Below are 20,394 nucleotides of genomic sequence, written 5' to 3'. Positions count from 1 at the left end.
CCTGAATACCAAGGAAGTAATGCAAAGGTCCAAGGTCTTTGATATCAAACTTTTGAGTAAGAGCATGTATAACATCTGATATTGCTTGAGATGCATTCCCTGTGATGATAATGTCATCCACATATAAAAGGAGAATCACAACTGTACTATTCATGCTTTAACAAATAAAGAGGAATCACTATAGGTGGATTTAAAACCCAAAGTCGGCAAGAAACGAGTGAATCTGTCATTCCAAGCCCTTGGGGCTTGCTTGAGACCATATAGGGACTTATGTAACTTACAAACATAGTCACTATGAGTGGAATCAAGAAAACCAGGAGGTTGAGCCATAAAGACTTCCTCTTGTAGTACACCATACAGAAAAGCATTTTTCACATCAAGTTGTTGAATATTCCAATTAAAATGAGCAGCCAAAGCAAGCACTAACCGCACAGTAGTTGGTTTAACCACGAGACTAAATGTCTCGCCATAATCTATACCTTCCTCTTGATTGAACCCTTTTGCAACCAAACGAGCTTTATACCTCCCTATAGAACCATCTGCATTCTTTTTAATCTTGAACACCCACTTGCAGCCTACCAAGTTTCTGTAAGGAGGAAGAGGTACAAGAGACCAGGTTCCTTGAGTATGAAGAGCACTCAACTCATCTTGCATTGTAGCCAACCATACTGGAGATTTTAGTGCTGATTTATATGTGGCAGGTTCAACTTTGGTAAGATCAGCACCACCATTTTCATGAACAAAAGCTAGTAAAGCAATCTTTTTAGAAATGCCATTCTTAGACCGAGTCTGTATGGGATGAATATTTAATGGTGGTATGGATAAAATCACTTGAAATTGTTCTCCCTGAAATTCAGGAACCACAGAGAGTGAAGGAGATGATTGATGTGCAGTGCCAGTAATGGGTGGAGTATCAGTAGAGAAACTGGAGCTTGAATCACTTAAAGTTGCAGAACTGTGATCATGCAAATTTGTAGAACTAACTGTAGCTGGTAGAGGCACAGATTCTAGGCTTGGTGTATGAGAGACCGATAGTATAGTAGGCACAGAGTTAGACTGAGGTGTGACAATAACATTATTAAGATTGGGGGTGAACACAGGTGTGGATGTGAAAATTATGGGCAATGGAGTACGTACTTTGGAGCACTGAGAAACCAGAGTGATGTATGGAAATTTTGTCTCATCAAATAGAACATGACAAGATATAAACACTCTTCTTTTGTGAACCTCAAAACAGATATAGCCCTTATACTTTGAGGCATACCTCAAGAAAATACATTTTGTAGTTCTAGGTTGCAATTTAGTATGATTATAAGGTTTAAGCAAATGATAGCATGAACAACCAAATACTCTAAGGTGATTAATCTCAGGAATGGAGTTAAACAAGACCTCAAAAGGTGATTTATTTTCCAATGTTGATGAAGGCATCCAATTAATGAGATAGACCGAAGCTTGACAAGCATAGGACCAAAATGAAGGTGGTAAAGAAGCTGTTTGTAATAAGGTAATGGATGTCTCGATAATGTGTCTATGTTTCCTGGCAAGCCCGTTTTGTTCTGAGGTATGTGGACAAGACATGTGGTGAATAATGCCTTTGTCCACCAGAAAATTTTGAAATGGTTTGCCTATATATTCCCCTCCACCATCACTCTAAAACATTTTAATAGAATCATTGAATTGGTTGATAACAAAGTGCTAGAAAGAGACAAATGTAGTGCCAACTTCACTTTTATTGCAGATTGGGAAATTCCAACAAAACATAGTACACTTATCAATGAAAGTAACATAGTATTTGAAGCCTTCAATAAAAATACAAGGAGCTGGGCCCCAAACATCACTATGTATTATCTTAAAAGGTTTTACAGATTTGGATGAAGACACGGGAAATGGAAGTTTACTAACTTTTCCTTCAAGACATGGAGAACAAACAATAGGTAAAGAATCAGAGGTATGAGAGACATTTGATTTTCTAAGAATCTGAGATACAATGGTATTAGAGGGATGACCTAATCTGTGATGCCAAAGTCTTGATGTAACTTGTTGTCCAATATATGCAACCACATAAGCCTTTTGTGTTGAAACTGGATGTGTTGGAGAAATGATCAGATATAACCCATTACGGCACTGCTCTTTGTACAAAATCCTCCATGTGGTTTTGTCCTGAATCCAGAAACAAAAGGCATCAAAAATTAACCAGCAATTATTATCCAAACATATTCGATGGACAGATAGCAAATTTTGTGTCAACTTTGGAACATAGAGAACAGATTTTAATTGAAATGACTGCAGTGGAGTTTGAAGAGTGGAAGAGCCAATGTGAGAGATGGATAAACCTTCACCATTGGCTGTTTGAATAGTCTCATGAAATGGATATGATGTAGCAAGAGAAAGATTATTCAAATCGGTGGTCATATGATTTATAGCACCCGTATCAGTAATCCAAACTTGTTAAGGTGGTGCATAGGGCAATTGAGTTGATATTGAACTCCCAGAAGCATTGTTGACATACATTGCAGTCATTGGAGAGGAGGATCCTTTCTGAAAATAGAACTCAGCACTATGATTTGAATTCCCACAGATTTGACAACCATGAGATTGAGATGCACCTCTGAATCTGCAAGGAGCAGCAATGTGATTTTTCTTGCCACAAATTTGACACCCGTGAGATACATTTTTTAATCGGCAAGTATCAGCCAAATGATTTGTTTTCCCACAAATTTGACAAGGGATGACAGGATGATGGCCAAACTGTGGAGCAGAACCAAGGATTCCATAACCAGGATTACCATTATTGAAAGCTTGCTTTGAGTGATTGAACATGTTATTCGAATTAAATCTGCCCTTGTTCTTATTGTTGAAAGATTTGTAACCAGAGTTGGAGTTATAGTAAGTGTATGGTCGGCCAGATTGCACCGGAGACTGAAAATTTAAAGGTCTCTGAGTAAAATTAGGTGAATGAGCCACTAATGCATTAAGCATTGGAGCAGTATGAAGAGTCTCAATCATCACTTCTTCAGCAAGCAATTGTGACCGAAGATCTTTCAGAGAAATTACAGATTCACACCCCCTTATCACAGACCTGATTGTATTATACTCAGATGGTAGGTCATTAAGCGTAAAGATCACAATATCATCATCTTCAAAATAGACACCAGCAGCAAACAAATAACCCCTAGCTTATTTGATTCTTTGAAGATACACATTAATGGAATCAGTACCTTTCTTGATAGTTTGCAACTCAGATTTCATCTGAAATATGCTTGTCCGAGTAACAGTAGAAAATTGTTCCCTGAGACGAGTCCACAAGTCCTGAGCAATTGTGCTTCCAATCGCACAGGAAATGGCTGGTGGTGATAAAGTAGTTGTGATAAGCTGCATCAATGCTCTATCATGCATCCTCTAAACTAAATATTCATCAAATTCCTTGCAAGCACAAGACTGATCAGACTGTTGTCCAGAAGAGAGTTCGGTATCACCAGAATTTGGAGTAAGAAACCGAGATGGACATGGTGTAGAACCATCAACAAACCCCATAATTCCATGACCTTCCAGTAAAAGCTGCATTTGGAAATGTCACGTCAAGTAATTGGTATCATCCAATTTCATGGTTACAGAGGTTGAGACCGATGAAATTAGAGAAGTAATAGGAGATTGCAATATCTGTAACTGATTGGTGGTCACCATTGTTTAATCTTCAAGAAAATGATGTACACAGAACAAAACACAAACAGTTGGTGTGCACAACTTGAAGCGAAGAAATTGTCCCAAAATTAGATATGCAGAACCCTAAATCAGAAAGAAAGAACATGCGATCGAAGAACAAGAAGGTAGCACGAGAAGATTGGAGCAGTAGCGGAAGCAAAAAAAATTACAAGATCGAAGAACCGTCAAGTCTTTACGCCTGTATCGATGAGAGAGCTGATGAAGCTTGAACGGCGATTGATACCATGTTAACCAAGAGTGATCTGTTGCAGTAGAGAAGATGAGTGCAGTAGAGAATGCAGAAACGGAGAGAGAGAGAGAGAGAGAGAGAGAGAGAGAGAGAGAGAGAGAACTTAGAGAGAGAAGTAATCTTGTTCGTATTAATCTTTTCACTTTCTTACACAGTACATTTACATTGTAGTATATATATGTAAGTTTTAACTAAGGTAGCTTACAGACTAAGCTAACAGATATAACAAACCCTTAACTAATTGCCTAATCTTATGACACATGTCAAGAGAATATCCCTTAGATTGACTACTTCTTACACTTTATGATAGAATAAACTGAAAGATGACAACCCAAACTTTGAATAAACTGGTTTATACACTACCTGAATCCATTGGCTTGCTAGTAATTCTAATTGCAAACAAAACATTAAAGTAATAAAATTTCAAGATTATAATCAAAACTTAATATTATGTTTATCGAAAGAATTTAAACTAAAAAGCTCAAACATGGTATTACGGGCCCTTATGCTTGAAATTTGTTGTCAACTTTATGTCTGCATTTGTTATTCGATCTACTCTACCATCTGTTCTAATGCTTGTTTAGATTGGTGATTATGGTGAAACACATTGAAGAAACTAGAAAATATATATAAAGAGTGACTAAACGATGTAAAGAGGGTGGTGGAGGGATGTGGGGGGGAAATGAAGTAGATACAAATGAAACAAAAACTTGAGAACATAAAACCTACTTAAAATTGTTTCTAGTTTGCATTTCATATACACTTCTTCCACTTAAATTGTGGCTCTGGTAACCAGTATGTTTTTAGTTTTTGTTTTTTATTGTCTTTGAGGTAAAAGGAGTGGCAAAAGAATGCTGAAAGAGATGGAGCGAGAGAAATGAACGAGTATGAAATGAAAATAAGTGAAAATAACCTAAATTTTTTGTCAATTTTTGTTTTTTGGTTCTCATGCATTTCTAGATAGTAAAAAAAAAAATATATATATATATATATATATATATAAGTTATCCGACTGACCTAAAAATATTACCAAACTAGCACTACGCATGTAATATCTTCTAACTGGAATTGGCAAACTAAAAAGCATTAGTTGCGGAAGTTGAACAAGTACCATAGTTCCCAAAACTACAAAGACCAAAATCACAACTTGCCAGTTGGCTTTGTTTATTATTTACAGGGACGAACATGTTCCCTTTGAATTTCAAGAGCCAAGGATATACTAGAGTTCCATAGGTTGATCCTTAAAATCCACCTTTTTTTATTGTTTTTGTCAAACGGAAGAGCTTCGTTAACTTAAACAAAATTACACCAGCATGGAGGACGAAGGAAATACGCCATCGTTGGTGGGTGGCTGCTCGTCAATTCCACCAAGAAAATACAATCTTCTTAACAGCATATATATAATATTTACTGGGTTTGAAACAACGTAATAAAATATATACAGGGTTTGAAAAAATCTTCTTAACAGCATATATATATATATGTGTGTGTGTGTGTGTAACTAATTCATGAGAATCCGTCGTTGTAATCTTGTAATGAACACAGCGACGTACGGCGTTATTAAATATTAGTTAATTTCGTGAGAAACTTTTGAACGCCATCGTTGTCATCTGGTAGTGAAAGCAACGAGGTATATAATATTTATATGGGAGACTTTGGATGCGGTCCCTAGTTATGAACAGTCTTTGATTGAAATCTTGTTGGTTTTCAATTTTTGATCAAAGTCCCTGAAATTAATTGATAATTTATTTCTATGTACGTTACTATATTTTTTAAATTAAAAATTAAAATTTATAGTTGTTTATAGTAATGAGATTTTAAATAAAAAACCATAATTTGTGGGATTAAAAATATTAAAATATAAATATACTATTGTGTGTGTGTGTGTGTAAACATGGGTACATTCATAAAAAATAACCAAAACATTATTGTATCAAAACATGGGTACATTCTTCAAAATGGGTACATTTAGCAAACATAAAAATGGGTACAAATAAATAAAAAAATATGGGTACAATACAAATAAAACTTTAAAAAATATGGGCACAAAAAGAAATTAATATATGGGTACAAATTAAAACTGAAAGGAAAATTGGTACAAATTAAAAAAGGGTTGCAAATTAAAAATGGGTACAAACTAAAAATAAAAATATATGATAAAAAATTTAGCCATAAATATAAATATACTAATTGTAACATTTTTAATATTAAATGAATATATTTAGAAATAAAAAATATTTTATTATTGAAATAATTAATGATATTATTAATACAAAGGACCTTGATCAAAAATTGAAAAGTAATAAGGTTTTAATCAATAGAGTAGTAAAAATAAGGATGAAAACCTAATTACTCCTATTTATATATATTAGTTAATTTATGAGAAGTTTCATTTAACTCCGTCGGAGGTAATATTGGATGGGAAATAAATAAAGTACTCACTAGCGAGTACTTAAGCATTATGTTATTATATATATGGACGAGGTTCATATAGATTCAATCTACTTAGAAGATTAAACCTAAATTTTCATAAATTTTGGTGGGCATATGTGCATATTTGTAATTAAAGAAATGCTAAAGAGACTCTTTCAAAGTAGGAATCTCCATAGACTCTCTATCATCTTAGAGTTTAACGTTAAGTTTCATATTAACATTATAAAACATTATGCCAAATACATAAGGTGGCAGAGAGTCCATGAGAGTTCCATTTTTAAAAGAGTCTCCTTAGTATTTCTCTTGTAATTAATTTGTAATACTTAAGTTATGTTTATGGTTGTATATAATATTTCTCTTGATAGGTGAAGATGTGTGAAATTGTTGAATAACTTGTTTATTTACGCTGAGACATATAATAATGTAATTTTCAATACAAACGCATAATCAAACTCACACACACGTTTATACTAATTAATTGGAAATAATACATATTGGGGTTATAAACATGAAAATGCAGTTGTTCATATCTTCTTCAGTTGGCTTCCGTTTGGTTTTTGACCTAATCATCTATGTGAGCATTATGCCTAGATAATGAGATGAACTTCATTGCACCGATGGATTTAGAGTGGCATCGCAGTTGTAGATAAGTTTCTCACCTGTTTACGAAATACGTTCTAACCGGCTATTTACAATATAGATTCCTAATTTTGAATGTTTATTGATGAGTTTGATAAGCAAAAGTTGATTAAACTTCCAAGCCCGCTTAGGATTCATAAGGACTTAACTGATGATGCAAAGCCCGGGTGGAAGCCTCAACTTGCAAGAATTGACAAGCATTTCAAGAAAAAGAAGTGATTTTCAAACAGTATTTACTTGACGTACAGGAAAATACTAAACTGAACCAGTATCCCACTCATAGCACAATCATTTCATTTACAAGTTAAAAAATGTGCAACCTACATACACACAAACGCACACTTTGTTGGCACCATTCAGTAATGTAACGACCGCAACCATCTCTCTCTGGAGCCTCGTCTTGGTACCGAAAACCAGAGAAAATCCGAAGTAAAATAGTTTATTGAGGCGGTTTAACCAAATCTAGTAACAAGTACAGTCCAATTCCAAAAGTCCGGTAATAGTACGGTCGGGCTCAGGAACTAAACATTGAAACATGTTATGACTTTGTTTCAACTGGTGAATGCTTCCTCTCTTAAAATTTTGAAACATGCTGAGCTGTGTTGTTTGTTAAGAACAACATAGTTTAATGTTTTGTAATTAATCTAAAATTTAGAATTATTTATATTCACTTTCATAAGGTACAAGATGCATAAAGGATATATTCCTGCTAACCAGAGACGCAGACGGAGGGGGAGAAATTCAAACATGAACCAAAACGAAGTTGAAGTCTCACTTTTCCTCTTTATATACACACTCCAGACTAGGGAGGTTTCATGCCTTATCACCAACTGCATAACGTTTCCTCGTAGGACTTAAACCTGATGAATGGAGCTGTTTTCGCTTTGTCACCAGTTGCATTGCAGTATGTCTGTCATTTCGAGCCTCCTCAGAATCAGGCTGTACATACAGTTCAAATTGAACTTATATTCTTAACACAAAATATATAGAGATTTATACCAAAAAATTATAGTTCTGTGTGTTAGCACCGTATTGAATTTGATATAATGACCTCAATATTCAATCAAACAATCAAATATGAGTGAACGACAAAATACTTATAAGTAATGAAAAAGTAAGATGATAATGGCACATCCCTTACGCATTTTGAAATGTAAGCTTTTTAGTTTGGGAAAAGATTCTTGCTTGAACAGGTATTATAGATCGTGCAGACAGTGTTTCTTCCTTAGGGTATTATGATTCGCAGACATAGAATTGGCACCCAATACTCAACTCATTTTAACTAATATGCATTAAAAACAATCATCCACTAAATCCCTATTTCAATGAAAAAACCAAAAATTACTCATGACGAAGACGAATAAGTTGCAGGGTTTATTAGGTTAGCACATAATATTGCAGTATCAGACTCCACCTAAGGTCAGTGGCTCAAAGACGCATCAGAAAACAGCGTAAGAAGCTTTGAGAACTACAAATTATAATTTCTTCAAAGGGTGAAACGATACCTTGATGGCTAATGCTCGGTCGAAGCTTTGAATGGAACTATCAGGCTCCCCAAAGTTTAACTGTGCTCTACCAAGGGTAACCCAAGCCTGAACATATGATGGCAAGTGAAGTTAGGCCAAAAGAAAATCATTAAACAACCAAAGGAAATATGAGAGGAAATTGCCTAGTTATGAATCATAAAAGCATCAGCCACAATTATCACCGCATGCATAGCAAGTGAAAGTACCCATCGACACGGATCTAAGTTTCAGGGACCATTAAGGATGACGGCTAAACCTTTGTCTTCTTTCATCAGCAACACACATAGATTACAACAGAATTTATCAGAAAGAAAAAGAATTAATGGGAGGAGTCAAATTTAAAAAGCTAGTTGCATCAAAGGTTCTACAAAGCATATAAATGAAAATCTCCCCTCCCAATTTTCCTAGAGCAATGAGCACCATCATAACTTGGCACTGGCACATGAACAAATAATAAGGTGACAAAAATTTCAGAAGTATAAAATTTTGACATACCTCAGCCCATGAAGGCTCCAACTCAGTAGCTCCTGCCAATTTTAATCAACAGATAAGTACAATAAAGCAGTTGCAATTGAACCAGAGAAATTGCAATACGCATAAAATTAAGCTTGAAAAAAGTATATTGTGCGTGCAGCTTCTGGAAAGTGTGAACATAATTTAGCGAATGAGGACCCAAAAGTGCAGAAAGAAAAAGAGTGTAATAGATTTTGGAACCAAATAATGCACGTGGAAACAAAATATATGTTTGACGGCAACCTGAGAACAAAATAGTCATATCACGTATATGTACCTATTAAGAACTAGACATACTGGTGCAAATATAGAAAATAATATACCCCGAAGGGAGATAGAAGGGAAACCTACGAGTCGCTGTCTTCACCGCATTCCATGCATCTCCAACTTCAAGTAATACTTGTGCCTTCTGTTCATGTAAAACTGCATTTTCAGGCCTCAACATAAGAGCAGCCTCCCATTTTCCCAATGCTTCACGGTACTTCCCATCCTTCAAACATCAGTTTAATGTGAGAAAATGCCATTAAATCATCCAGATCAGGAATCAGCAGAAATTCATTCACACCACGATCTTAGTCATACGTGTAATATCTTGTACATAATGAGAAGATTTCTCTTTTGTTTTTCCTGCATTCTTCCTCTAGCAAGAAATTAGTCACTAAAATATTATATGCCACTCGGCCAGTAACTGAAAAGGGCCAGGAGTGAGTACCTATCGCTTACAATAATCAAACTACTGTATTCGACGTGAAAAGACCATGTCCTCACCTACAGACAAAAGGGACCAAATAACCATTCTTCATATATCTCAACCACGAGCATATAAGTGCTTCGTTTTCTTTTGTTTCTATATGCAATTCAAGATTTTGTTTGTGTTGATATAGTCGATTTCTGATGTAAGTAGTGTCAAATCCTTCCCATAACAATATGCAATAGCAAACACTAACTAAGAATTCTGTCGAGCTTATTTACTTGCTTAGTGCTTGCCACTCCACTTCGACAAGGTTATATCTACTACTAAGAATCACTAGCTGAAAACTTTCATGTTTTATGAATCCGGCAGCTAGTTTTTCCCACTTTTACACTTTTCCTTTCATCAAATTTCGATTTCAACAATTTGGGCAGCTACAAAAATCTTCATAATTCTAACAATCACAGTTATTGAGCAGGCAGACTAAATTGGTTATCTGGGTTCCATCAATTATCACATCAAAACGAAATTACATATCAAAGAACATAACTTGGGCAATTACATTTTCCTTCTGCAATGCATAATACCAAAAAATAAATAAATAAATAACTGGGTTTTTTAATATTTATTACCTCGGCGAGCTTAGTTCCCTGAGCTTGAAAGGAGTGGAAGAGTTCAGCAGCGTCGGAAGGCTCGCTCTCATCGGCTAGCTTGCCGAGCTCTGTGTTGTTTTGAATATTATTGCTGGGCTTTTCTGCTGGGTGCGGTTGATTGCTGGGTTCGTCGTTTTGCCGCTCGAAAGGGAGATTTGGGTAAGTTGATACGATCCCCAGAGGCCGCTTCTTGTTGTTCTTCCACGCTATCTTCATCTCTCTCTCCTCACTCAGGCAGACGCGCTCGATTCCAGAGTTTCCAGACCGCAACTCCTCTGTTCTTTCGTTTCGGGTTCGCCCGATTGTAATAAATACCCGCACGGTTAAACCCGAACACGTAATTGGGCCCAATGTAGCATGTAGGCTTCTGTTCTTTAATCTGCTATTTTAACACAGCCCAACCAAAAAAAAACCATTAATGAAAATAGCTTGAAAACTTTGAGTTTTAACGATAAAGATAAAATAAATGGTAAAGTAAATAGTATCAAGATTGACTTTTTAGTTTGAAAATGTGACTTTTCGTTAAAGTGAATAGTACCGGGAGCTTTTTGTTAAAGTTCCAAAAAAAAAAAAAACCCTAACAAAGAAGGGACCGTATGCAGTGAGTATGTTTTGTGTGGAGGTAAGGACGTGGTGCACTCTCCTCCGGCGACCAATTCCAAAAGCGGTTTTTGTGGGAGAGCGAAAGGTAAAATCATACAAAGCCCCAAATTTGAAGGGTTACTAAAAATTTTTGCCATCTAAAATTTATATGTGATAGTCACTTAGTATTACGGTCTAATAGTATTTTTCTTCACTTGTAAGTGAGAAGTCTTAAGTTCGATCTCGCCAAAGGCAATTTGAATCATATGATTGCTAGTCCATTGTGAGGTATAGCCTACCCCTCCACCTTAGTGTAGATGCTACCATTTGCTCAAAAAAAAAAATTCTATGTAAAAGTGGTATTTAAAAAAAAAATTGATTTTATTAGTACTTCAAAATTTCATTGTTCACTCCTTATAAGTGTAATTTTTTTTCTTTCTAAATATAAAAACTTGCAGTGCACAATGTGATATTTGGAGTGTCAATAACAACACCATAAAAAAAGTTTTTTTTTCTTTCAATTTTATTATATAATAATGCTATATGTTCAAGTGAAACTTTAAATGTAGAGTTTTTGAAGCTTTTTTCTTTTTTGGTTGTTTAAAATTGAGTTGCTTTTGATTATTTAGTGAAGGTTATGCTTGAATCTGTTTTTACTTATTATTTAGGGAATTGTTATTAGCACTCCAAAAATCTCATTGGGCACTCCAAACTTTCTATAATTAGAAAGAAAAATACACTTGTGAGGAGTGTAAAATAAGATTTTTAGAGTGCTAATAACAGTTCTCATTATTTAATGACATTTGCAAACTTATAATCAGTGAGTTAAGTTATTACTTTCTAGAATCAATATATTGTCCTTTTCTTTTTTATTTTTATGAAAAGCTATCTTTAAAATGATAGATTTTTCAATATGCGCAAAACAAGGTAACATATGTCATATGTCAGTATACAAGTGGAGGGACATTTGAAAAAAAATAATAAAAAAATCCTTTCACTATATGACGTACCACCTCGTGTTTGGACAACTTGAAAAATCTCTCCTTGGGGAAGGGCCATTTTATAAATTTCACGCATGATCCTTGAAATCTCATTATTGGTTTGAAAATAATTCTCATAAATAAGCATAGACAGTAATTCTTTAAAGGTAACTTTAACGAAAAGCACCCGGTACTGTTCACTTTAACGAAAAACCACATTTTTACACTAAAAAGTCAATCCTGGTACTATTCACTTTACCCTTTATTTTGTCTTTATCATTAAAACTCAAAGTTTTCAAGCCCTTTTCATTAGTTTTCCTTTCTATTTTAAATTGCTAACACAAGCATACGATAGCAGCACAAACACCACTAACATAGAATTGCCACAAAAATGGCAAACAAATTTGTCTTGTGAACAAATTAAATAGAAGTAGGGGTTTATCCTTTTTTCACCTTTTCTTTGGACCATGCCACCACGAGCATGCCACCATGCATGCATAGTCAATGTGAGCTATGGTGAACACAAAACACATGGACCGTGATTTAGCCCCAGTTTGGGGTTGAGGTGATTTTAAAAAAAAAGCTACTATGAAAAAAAACTAGGAGAGTTTTTTGTGTTTGGTAAACACCTCAAACCAGCTTTTTTTCAAAGTTTCAGATGAAAAAAGCTAAAAATGGAAAGCTGCAAAAAGCAGCTTCAGAAAAACAGCTTCTTGTCAAAACACAGAGCTACAATAATTCTTTTAATGAAATTTTCAAATTGTCAATGTTGCCCTCGTTTCTCTCTGCCTTCTCTCTCGCACGCCCTCCTGAAATCACAGAACATTCACGCCCTCTTCTCTCTCACACGCCCTCCTAAAATCGCAGAAATTCAGCATGCCCTCTTCTCCTCTATTGCCTGCAGCTGCACCTCTTCTCCTCCTCCTCCTTTTCCTCTCTCTCCGTCAGTCTCAGCGCCAGCCGTCGCCTTCCCTCCTTCTATCGTCGTCGCCTTCCCTCCTTCCTCTAGTAAGCTTCTCTTCTCTAAAATTTTGTTATTTATTTGTTTGGATTTTTTAATTTGGGGATGGGGAGAGTGAAAGAGGGGTGGGAAGAGTGAAAGGATGAGTGTATGGGTGTCGGGAAAGCTGGGGATGGAGAAAACAATTGGGGAAAAAATTGGGGAAAAAAATTAGCTTTTGTGGAGGAAACAAGAAAATTTGAGAGAGAAGAAAAATTGATTACTTCTCTATTCATGTTCCCTGAATTTTGTTTTGGATTAAAGAGTTATTTGTGTTTTTGTTGTGCTTGGCTGGGGAGAATGTGTATGATGTCATGTCATGTTTAGATTCAATAAACACATTAAAATTAAATTGCGTAAGTTTTAGGGCTAATCAACATGTTCTTATCATTCATCACCAATTCTGATATGAAATATATCATGGACTTGGAGACTTGAATTTTGGTCTTTTGTCTGCCATTAATGGTAGATATTCCTCATCTCATTCCAAATGCTTCTTTTGTAGCAGTGCAGAGTGCTCTGTGTTCAAATTATTTGGTGGCTTATTCGCAAGACTTTGTACTTCGGCCATTTTCTAGTTAACAAATAATACATAATTCATAATTAGCTTATTAATAACAAAAAAAATTTACCAATAATTCCATTAGCACAGTAACAATTCTTTATTCCTAAGGATACATTACCAACAAATATTACTTTCCCTAAAGTCAGCATGGTAAACCTGTCATGTCAGGATAAAACAATCCCCATTGCTGCTCACTTCCCTTAGGCTTAAGATCCTCATTGAACAAAGCCAAAATGTAAGCCTCTAATCCCTATCCTGGTCTTTTTGGTGTCCCAACTTGCCCATGCTTGATCAAATTGGTATTATATGTCTTAGCATTCTCAATATTTGCAGGCTCTTCTCCTTCTCCTTGTGAAGGCCAACGTGTTTCACTGATCACAACAACCTCAACTTTTGTGCCCCACTTTCTCAAGTGCCCAGTAAAGGGCATCTAGTGAAGCATCAAGCAAATTTGTGTACCCTAATGCTCCATCTTGTACAATAACCTCTGTGAATTCATCAATGCATAGTCTAACCTAATCTCTTGCGGATGATCGCGGTAGGCGAAATATGGATACGCGTTGAAGAGAAGGGGGTAACCATTGGTTTGCAAATATTATACTAGAGGAACCATTATTGAGGCTGCATCAGGATGCCATGTTCCGGCTGATGGCGGATACGGTGATGTCAGTACATTTTGGAACACTGCAGGGGATAGAGGAATACTGAGGTTGGCTGTAATTAGGGCATTTCTGAAGTTTTGCATGGCTGGGACTATGCTGCTAGCATTTTACTTGGAATCATTTCCAACGGATATACAGCGAAAGTTCGCGATGAAGCAAAGGGAATGACGTTGGTTTAGAGCCAAATGTTAGCGAAAGCTAGATCATTGACTAGGGTTGGGACATCTGCGTCGAGTGTGCCTAAAATGACTTGTATTCCTGACCCTTTCAGTGCCTGCAGAACATCTTATTGTGGTTTGAGTAAACGAATCTCTGAATGTTCCTAGACTTACATACCTCGATCACTTCAGGTGTTGGAAGGTTGTCAGCTTGTCTGCTATAGTTAACTCCATCCCCTTGAGCTCCTGCAAAGTGACACTAAATATGACATAGCTTTGTAAACATGTGTGTATGTGTGTTGTTTTTACACGAAAAATGATATATAAGATAGGAAGTACTTACCAGCGTAGCTTTGGAACTCAGTAACAAGAAGCATAAAAGCTACTGCAAAGTAGTAGATATAGAACTGCGTGTTGTTTTTTTTTTTCTGGAATTAGTAGAGCTAGCTCATAACATCTTCAAATTGCATGGACTTTCTCTCTAATTTTTAGCACCAATATTCTTTCATTATTTTCTTAGGTAAGGTTCAGCTAAAGAAAGATGTTTGATGTGGAAATGAATCAATTGAAACTTACCACGCATGCTACTCCTTAGGTTATGGCTGCTTGTAATTTTGACATGCAATTCACATTTGCTTGTGCCGGAGGAAAGGCACTGCACATGATACAAGGGTTTTTTTATCCGTGCTACGGAATCCAAATTTAAACTTTTCAAAGCCTCCAAATGGTAATCTTCATACTTATTTATAACAATTTACATACTTGCTTTGTATAATTATTACAATACAAAACAAAATTTTCAATTTTCAAGAAAATATTACTTGGTAGATGTTGGGTACCCACAAATGAGAGGTTATTTGGGACCATATAAAGGTGAAAGATATCATCTTCCGGATTTTCGTAGGGGTCCCGAACCAACGGGTCATAAAGAAGTATTCAACCACATACATTCTTCTCTTAGGAGCATCATTGAACGAACTTTTGGGGTTTGAAAGAAAAGATGGGCAATTTTAAGGGATATGCCTAATTACCCTTTCAATAAGCAAGTGAAGATTGTCATTGCTACAATGGCTCTTCATAACTACATACGGAGGTATTATGAATGTGATCGTCATTTTGATGACCCCAGGGACTATTGTGAAGAGAGCGATAGTAGTGATGATAATGATGAAGAATACCAAAATTATCAAGTTGAATGATCCCATAAGATAGAAGCATTAAGAAATAGAATAGCGGCAAGTTTAGAATAGCGGCAAGTTTGATGAATGTATCTAATTAGACTACTTTCAAGTATATTAACAATATTGTACTAATGAATCCTAGCTATTCAGTCTAAAATATTTCAATTAAAGTAGTTTGTCATACTAATTAACATTTAAGATAAAGTTTATAAATATTTTTCTTTTAAAAATAAAGTATATTATAATTCACTTTTATTTGTTAAGAAAATTAAATTAATAGCACATCTAGTATTATATCCTTTTTGGTCATTTCACACAGTCACAGCTGTTTTACATAAAAGTTTACTAAACACTATCATACTGTTTTTTTTTTTTTTTCTAAAAGCACTTTTACAAAAAAGTTTGCCAAACACTCTGCTACTTTATTTCACAGCTGCTTATTCTCACAGCACAGCAGAAGCAGTTTTTTTTTAAAGCACAGCAATACCAAACTAGCCCTTAGTCAAGTAACAGTGAGTCCCACATAGAGGAGAAAATTTTTAAAATGTCCAAAATACAGGTTGGTATACCATATACTATACATAAGCCAAAAAAAAGTTTTATTTTTCAAGTGTTTCTGTAGAAATATCAGAGAGACGGGCCATACGGCCCACTTCCAACAACACCGATATTGTCCCCAACTTGGTAATTACCACCTGCACAATCCGTCAGGTGTGGGGTTTTATCACAAAAGGCCTTGGTATTAATTGGAGTGGGATTAGGGTATTTAAACTCTTCTTTTATCATTGATTAGGGTGTGGGATTAGGGGATTAGGGTTTTATCACAAAATCTGTCAACACTTGAAGAGGCCTTGAAGGATCCTAAATGGGCTGCTGCGATGGATGAGGAAATGATGGCACTACATAAAAATGGTACATGGGAGATAATGGAGCTACCCAAGGGAAAGAAGCTGGTTGGGTGTAGATGGGTCTTCACAATTAAATATAAGGCAGATGGATCGGTAGATAGATATAAAGCAAGGTTAGTAGCAAAGGGGTATACTCAAACTTATGGTATTGACTATCAGGAAACTTTTTCTCCGGTAGATGAATACGGTACGTGTTCTGATTTCTTTAGCTGCAAACTTGAATTGGCCACTGAAACAGTTTGATGTAAAGAATGCTTTTCTTCATGGGCACTTAGAAGAAGAGGTATATATGGATTTTCCTCCGGGGTACAATGCCGGAGGAAAAACCGGAGTATGTAGATTGCGAAAGTCACTCTATGGACTTAAGCAATCACCTCGTGCATGGTTTGGGAGATTTACTCAGGTTATGAGGAGGTTTGGGTATTATCAAAGTCATTCGGATCATACACTATTTGTGAAACGAGGAAGTGGTAAAGTGACTGCCTTAATAATTTATGTAGATGACATGATAATAACCGGTGATGATTCAGAAGAGATGATGAAGCTTAAACAAAACCTTGCTGCCGAGTTTGAGATGAAGAATTTGGGAGATTTAAAATACTTTCTTGGAGTGGAAGTCGCTCGGTCATCTAGAGGTATTTTCTTGTCTCAACGTAAATATGTTCTGGATTTATTAAAGGAAACAGGCATGCTGGGGTGTAAACCTGTGGACACTCCTATCGTAGAGAAACATTATTTGGGGATTTATCCAGATCAGAAACCAGTTGCCTTGAAGACACTCCGAGAAGAAATTCAACTGGACCGTGTGTATGCTTTCCTAGCAGGGCTTGATGATATTTTTGACAAAGTACGTAGTGATATTCTGATAACTCAACCTTTACCATCTGTAGAGGAGGTGTTCTCGGTTGTTAGGCGAGAAGCACAACGCCATGCAACTATGATGGGAAGTAGTGGTGTGGGGAACCAAGGAGGAGCTCCTCCCGTAGCCTTGGTATCTCGGCCACCATTAGGTAGCCAAGGGTTTAACCCATCTCCAATGGCCAATTCTCGGCCATTCACTCGGGAAAACAAGGATGATTTGAAGTGCACCTTTTGTGGTCAAACCCGTCATACAGAGGATACATGTTTTCAGAAACATGGGGTACCCGAATGGTTTCCCGAATTGAAGAAAAAGTTACGTGCCAAGGAGCGAGCTGCTAATGGAGCAAGTGGAAGCCTTGGATCCAGTGCCATTGCCATCAAGGATGTCGTGCCCTCCTCAAGTGACCCGAGTCACAGTTTGTTGACTAGGACCACTCCTAGTGAAACCCATGACACTTCAGGTAGTATGGGGCGTGTTCTTTTAGCCTCTGATATGGAGCATCATCCAGGTTGGATTCTAGACTCGGGTGCAACTGATCATATGACTTTTGATAAGAATTTATGCAAGTCCACGGGAGTGTATAGCAACGGCTAACGGAACAATAGCACCAGTTTTGGGGGCCGGTACAATACAACTCACACCGGCCCTTCCCCTCCATCACTGCTTGCTTGTTCCATCATTGTCTCATAATTTGTTATCTATTCCTCAAGTTACTGAGCAATTAGATTGTGTTGTACTTATGTATCCAATGTTTTGTTTGCTTCAGGATATTCAGACCAAGGAGATAATTGGGCGTGGCACTAAGAGAGAGGGGTTATATTAAGTGGATGACGTCGTTCCTGGCAGAGCTAATATGGTTCGAGCATCCCGTACTAATAAGTTACAAGAAGTTTGGTTATTGCATCGTCGGTTAGGACATGCTTCCTTTGGTTATTTAAGGCGTCTGTTGCCTAGTTTATTTCATGAAATAAAAGAATCAGACTTACATTGTGAAGTATGTATTCTCGCGAAGAGTCATCGTGTTTCGTTTCCTCCTAGTATGAATAAAAGATTATTTCCGTTTGATCTTGTGCATTCAGATGTCTGGGGTCCTTCTCCAGTTAGTACTGTATCTGGAGTTAAATGGTTCGTTACCTTTGTGGATGATTGTACTCGTATGACGTGGGTTTATGTGATGAAAAACAAAAGTGATGTGAGTATAGTGTTTCGGTCTTTTTCACAAATGGTAGCTACCCAATATTCCTCTGTTATTAAAGTTCTCCGCTCAGATAATGAAGGAGAGTATATTGGTTCCGAGTTGTCCGGTTTTCTTCAGGATTGAGGAATCTTACATGAGACCACTTGTCCTCATACCCCACAACAAAATGGGGTTGCTGAGAGAAAGAACCGCCATATCCTGGAAACTGCCCATGCTTTGCTCATTGGTGCGTCAGTTCCTAAACGGTTCTGGCCTGAAGCTGTCACCTATGCAGTGTATGTCATTAATCGTATGCCTTCCCGAGTTATGGACTTTAGAACACCTCTTCAAGTGTTGACAGATTTTGTACCCATTGTATCGAGTCATCATCTTTCTCCTCGGGTATTCGAGTGTGTAGTTTATGTTCATATTCACAAGGTTCATCGGAGTAAGCTAGATCCGTGTGCTCACCGATGTGTGTTTCTGGGTTTCTCTCCTCAACAAAAAGGGTATAAGTGCTATCACCCCGAAACTCGCCATATTTATGTGACCATGGATGTTATTTTTTCTGAGTCCGAGTTCTTTTATGCTTCGGTTCCACCACTTTCCGATCACCAGGGGGAGACTACTTGTGGTGATCTTAGGTGGTTGGAAATATGTGGCGTAGGGGGAGAAATTGGTGATACAAATGTTAGTGAAGAGGTGTCACGGCAAGACCTTGCCGTGCATGTTGTGAATGAGGATACCGTGAGTAGAGCTAGTGGATCTCCACAGGTTGCCGAGTGTGATGCAGGAGGAGGAGCTGCTGCCCAGTGTGATATTGCCGAACCTGTTACACCTCTTCAGCAGCAAGGAACTACCGAACCCACTAACCTCTCTCTCTCGAGCTCGATAGTGCCACCCAATGTGTCTTCTCTGAATATTCCTGAGGTAAGTACTACTAATGCTCATGTAACCAATCAAGATAATATTATGAGTACATATCAGTTGCCGCCAAGGCAAAATCGTGGTGTTCCTCCTAACAGGTTTTCTCCTGAAGGGAAAGTGAAGTATCCAATTGCTAACTATGTGTCATGCTCGAACCTTGCACCGGAACGTCAAGCCTGGGTAAATAATGTTGAAGCACTCCAAGCACCAACCCGAGTGGAAAAGGCCTCGGTATTAATTGGAGTGGGATTAGGGTATTTAAACTCTTCTTTTATTATTGATACGGTCGATGTGGGACATTTCAACACGCCCCCTCACGTGGGACCCAATTAGCAGGTCACACGTGGGAGATCCACACATCGACAACCACGTGGAGCCAAGGGGACTCACCCTACACGCGGGGCCAAGGGACCCACCATCATCGCGCCGGGCCAAGGGGACCCACCCATCACGTGGCAGTACGGTACGGGCCCGCTCCCTGGCTCTGATACCATGTAGAAATATCATAGAGACGGGCCATACGGCCCACTTCCAACAACACCGATATTGTCCCCAACTTGGTAATTACCACCTGCACAATCCGTCAGGTGTGGGGTTTTATCACAAAAGGCCTCGGTATTAATTGGAATGGGATTAGGGTATTTAAACTCTTCTTTTATCATTGATACGGTCGATGTGGGACATTTCAACAGTTTCTACACCTATAATCACGATATTCTACCCTATATTCCGTGCATTTGAAAAATCTCTCCCCAGGGAGCTGGAATTAGTTTTGCAATCACTATCACTTACCCGCGTAAAGGAGTATAATTTTGACACGTCTCACGTATGAAAATGCTGCAAATGCATGTAGGAAAGTCATTTTTCTGTAATTAGCAACTAAGACTTGAACTCCACGTGTCTCTCGGCTGCTGATAAGTTTGGGTGCTTGTAGCGGAAGTTCACCCTGACTGAATTTACCTTTATTAAGGTGTAGTGGCCAGTG

At 37.2% G+C, this 20,394-nt stretch overlaps 1 protein-coding gene and 1 long non-coding RNA gene across 3 annotated transcripts; one reads left to right on the top strand and one right to left on the bottom strand.

Moving 5' to 3' along the window:
- Positions 1-7,240: 7,240 nt before the first annotated feature.
- Positions 7,241-10,700, bottom strand: LOC103456251 (uncharacterized). Of its 2 annotated transcripts, XR_001785673.3 has the most exons (6): positions 10,387-10,699; positions 9,415-9,553; positions 9,046-9,077; positions 8,530-8,616; positions 7,727-7,963; positions 7,445-7,623 (listed from the first exon to the last, which is right to left on the bottom strand). XR_001785673.3 is itself a non-coding variant. In XM_017322649.3 (5 exons), the coding sequence occupies exons 1-5, from the start codon at positions 10,621-10,623 to the stop codon at positions 7,838-7,840; spliced, it is 621 nt and encodes a 206-aa protein (XP_017178138.1). In that variant the 5' UTR covers positions 10,624-10,700; the 3' UTR covers positions 7,241-7,837. The 2 variants fall into 2 exon arrangements, 1 of the variants encoding a protein (XP_017178138.1); XM_017322649.3 differs by having other exon boundaries at positions 7,241-7,963; positions 10,387-10,700.
- Positions 10,701-12,704: 2,004 nt separating this feature from the next.
- Positions 12,705-14,704, top strand: LOC139192169 (uncharacterized). The gene is made up of 2 exons (XR_011576099.1): positions 12,705-12,977; positions 13,868-14,704. It is a non-coding gene; the product is annotated as an uncharacterized lncRNA (long non-coding RNA).
- The last annotated feature ends 5,690 nt before the right edge of the window (positions 14,705-20,394 follow it).

The sequence above is a fragment of the Malus domestica genome, chromosome 15 (genome assembly GCF_042453785.1).
Source record: "Malus domestica chromosome 15, GDT2T_hap1".
NCBI classification, from domain to species: Eukaryota; Viridiplantae; Streptophyta; class Magnoliopsida; order Rosales; family Rosaceae; genus Malus; species Malus domestica.
Note: the sequence above shows the minus strand (reverse complement) of the source record. Positions and strands in the feature narration are given on the sequence as shown.

Coding starts and splice junctions, on each gene's coding strand:
- LOC103456251 (XM_017322649.3), bottom strand. CDS start 10,623: ATGAAGATAGCGTGGAAGAACAACAAGAAGCGGCCTCTGGGGATCGTA. Junction 9,078..9,414: donor TGCGGTGAAGACAGCGACTC/GTAGGTTTCCCT, acceptor TAAAATTGGCAG/GAGCTACTGAGTTGGAGCCT. Junction 7,964..8,529: donor ACCGAGCATTAGCCATCAAG/GTATCGTTTCAC, acceptor CTGTATGTACAG/CCTGATTCTGAGGAGGCTCG.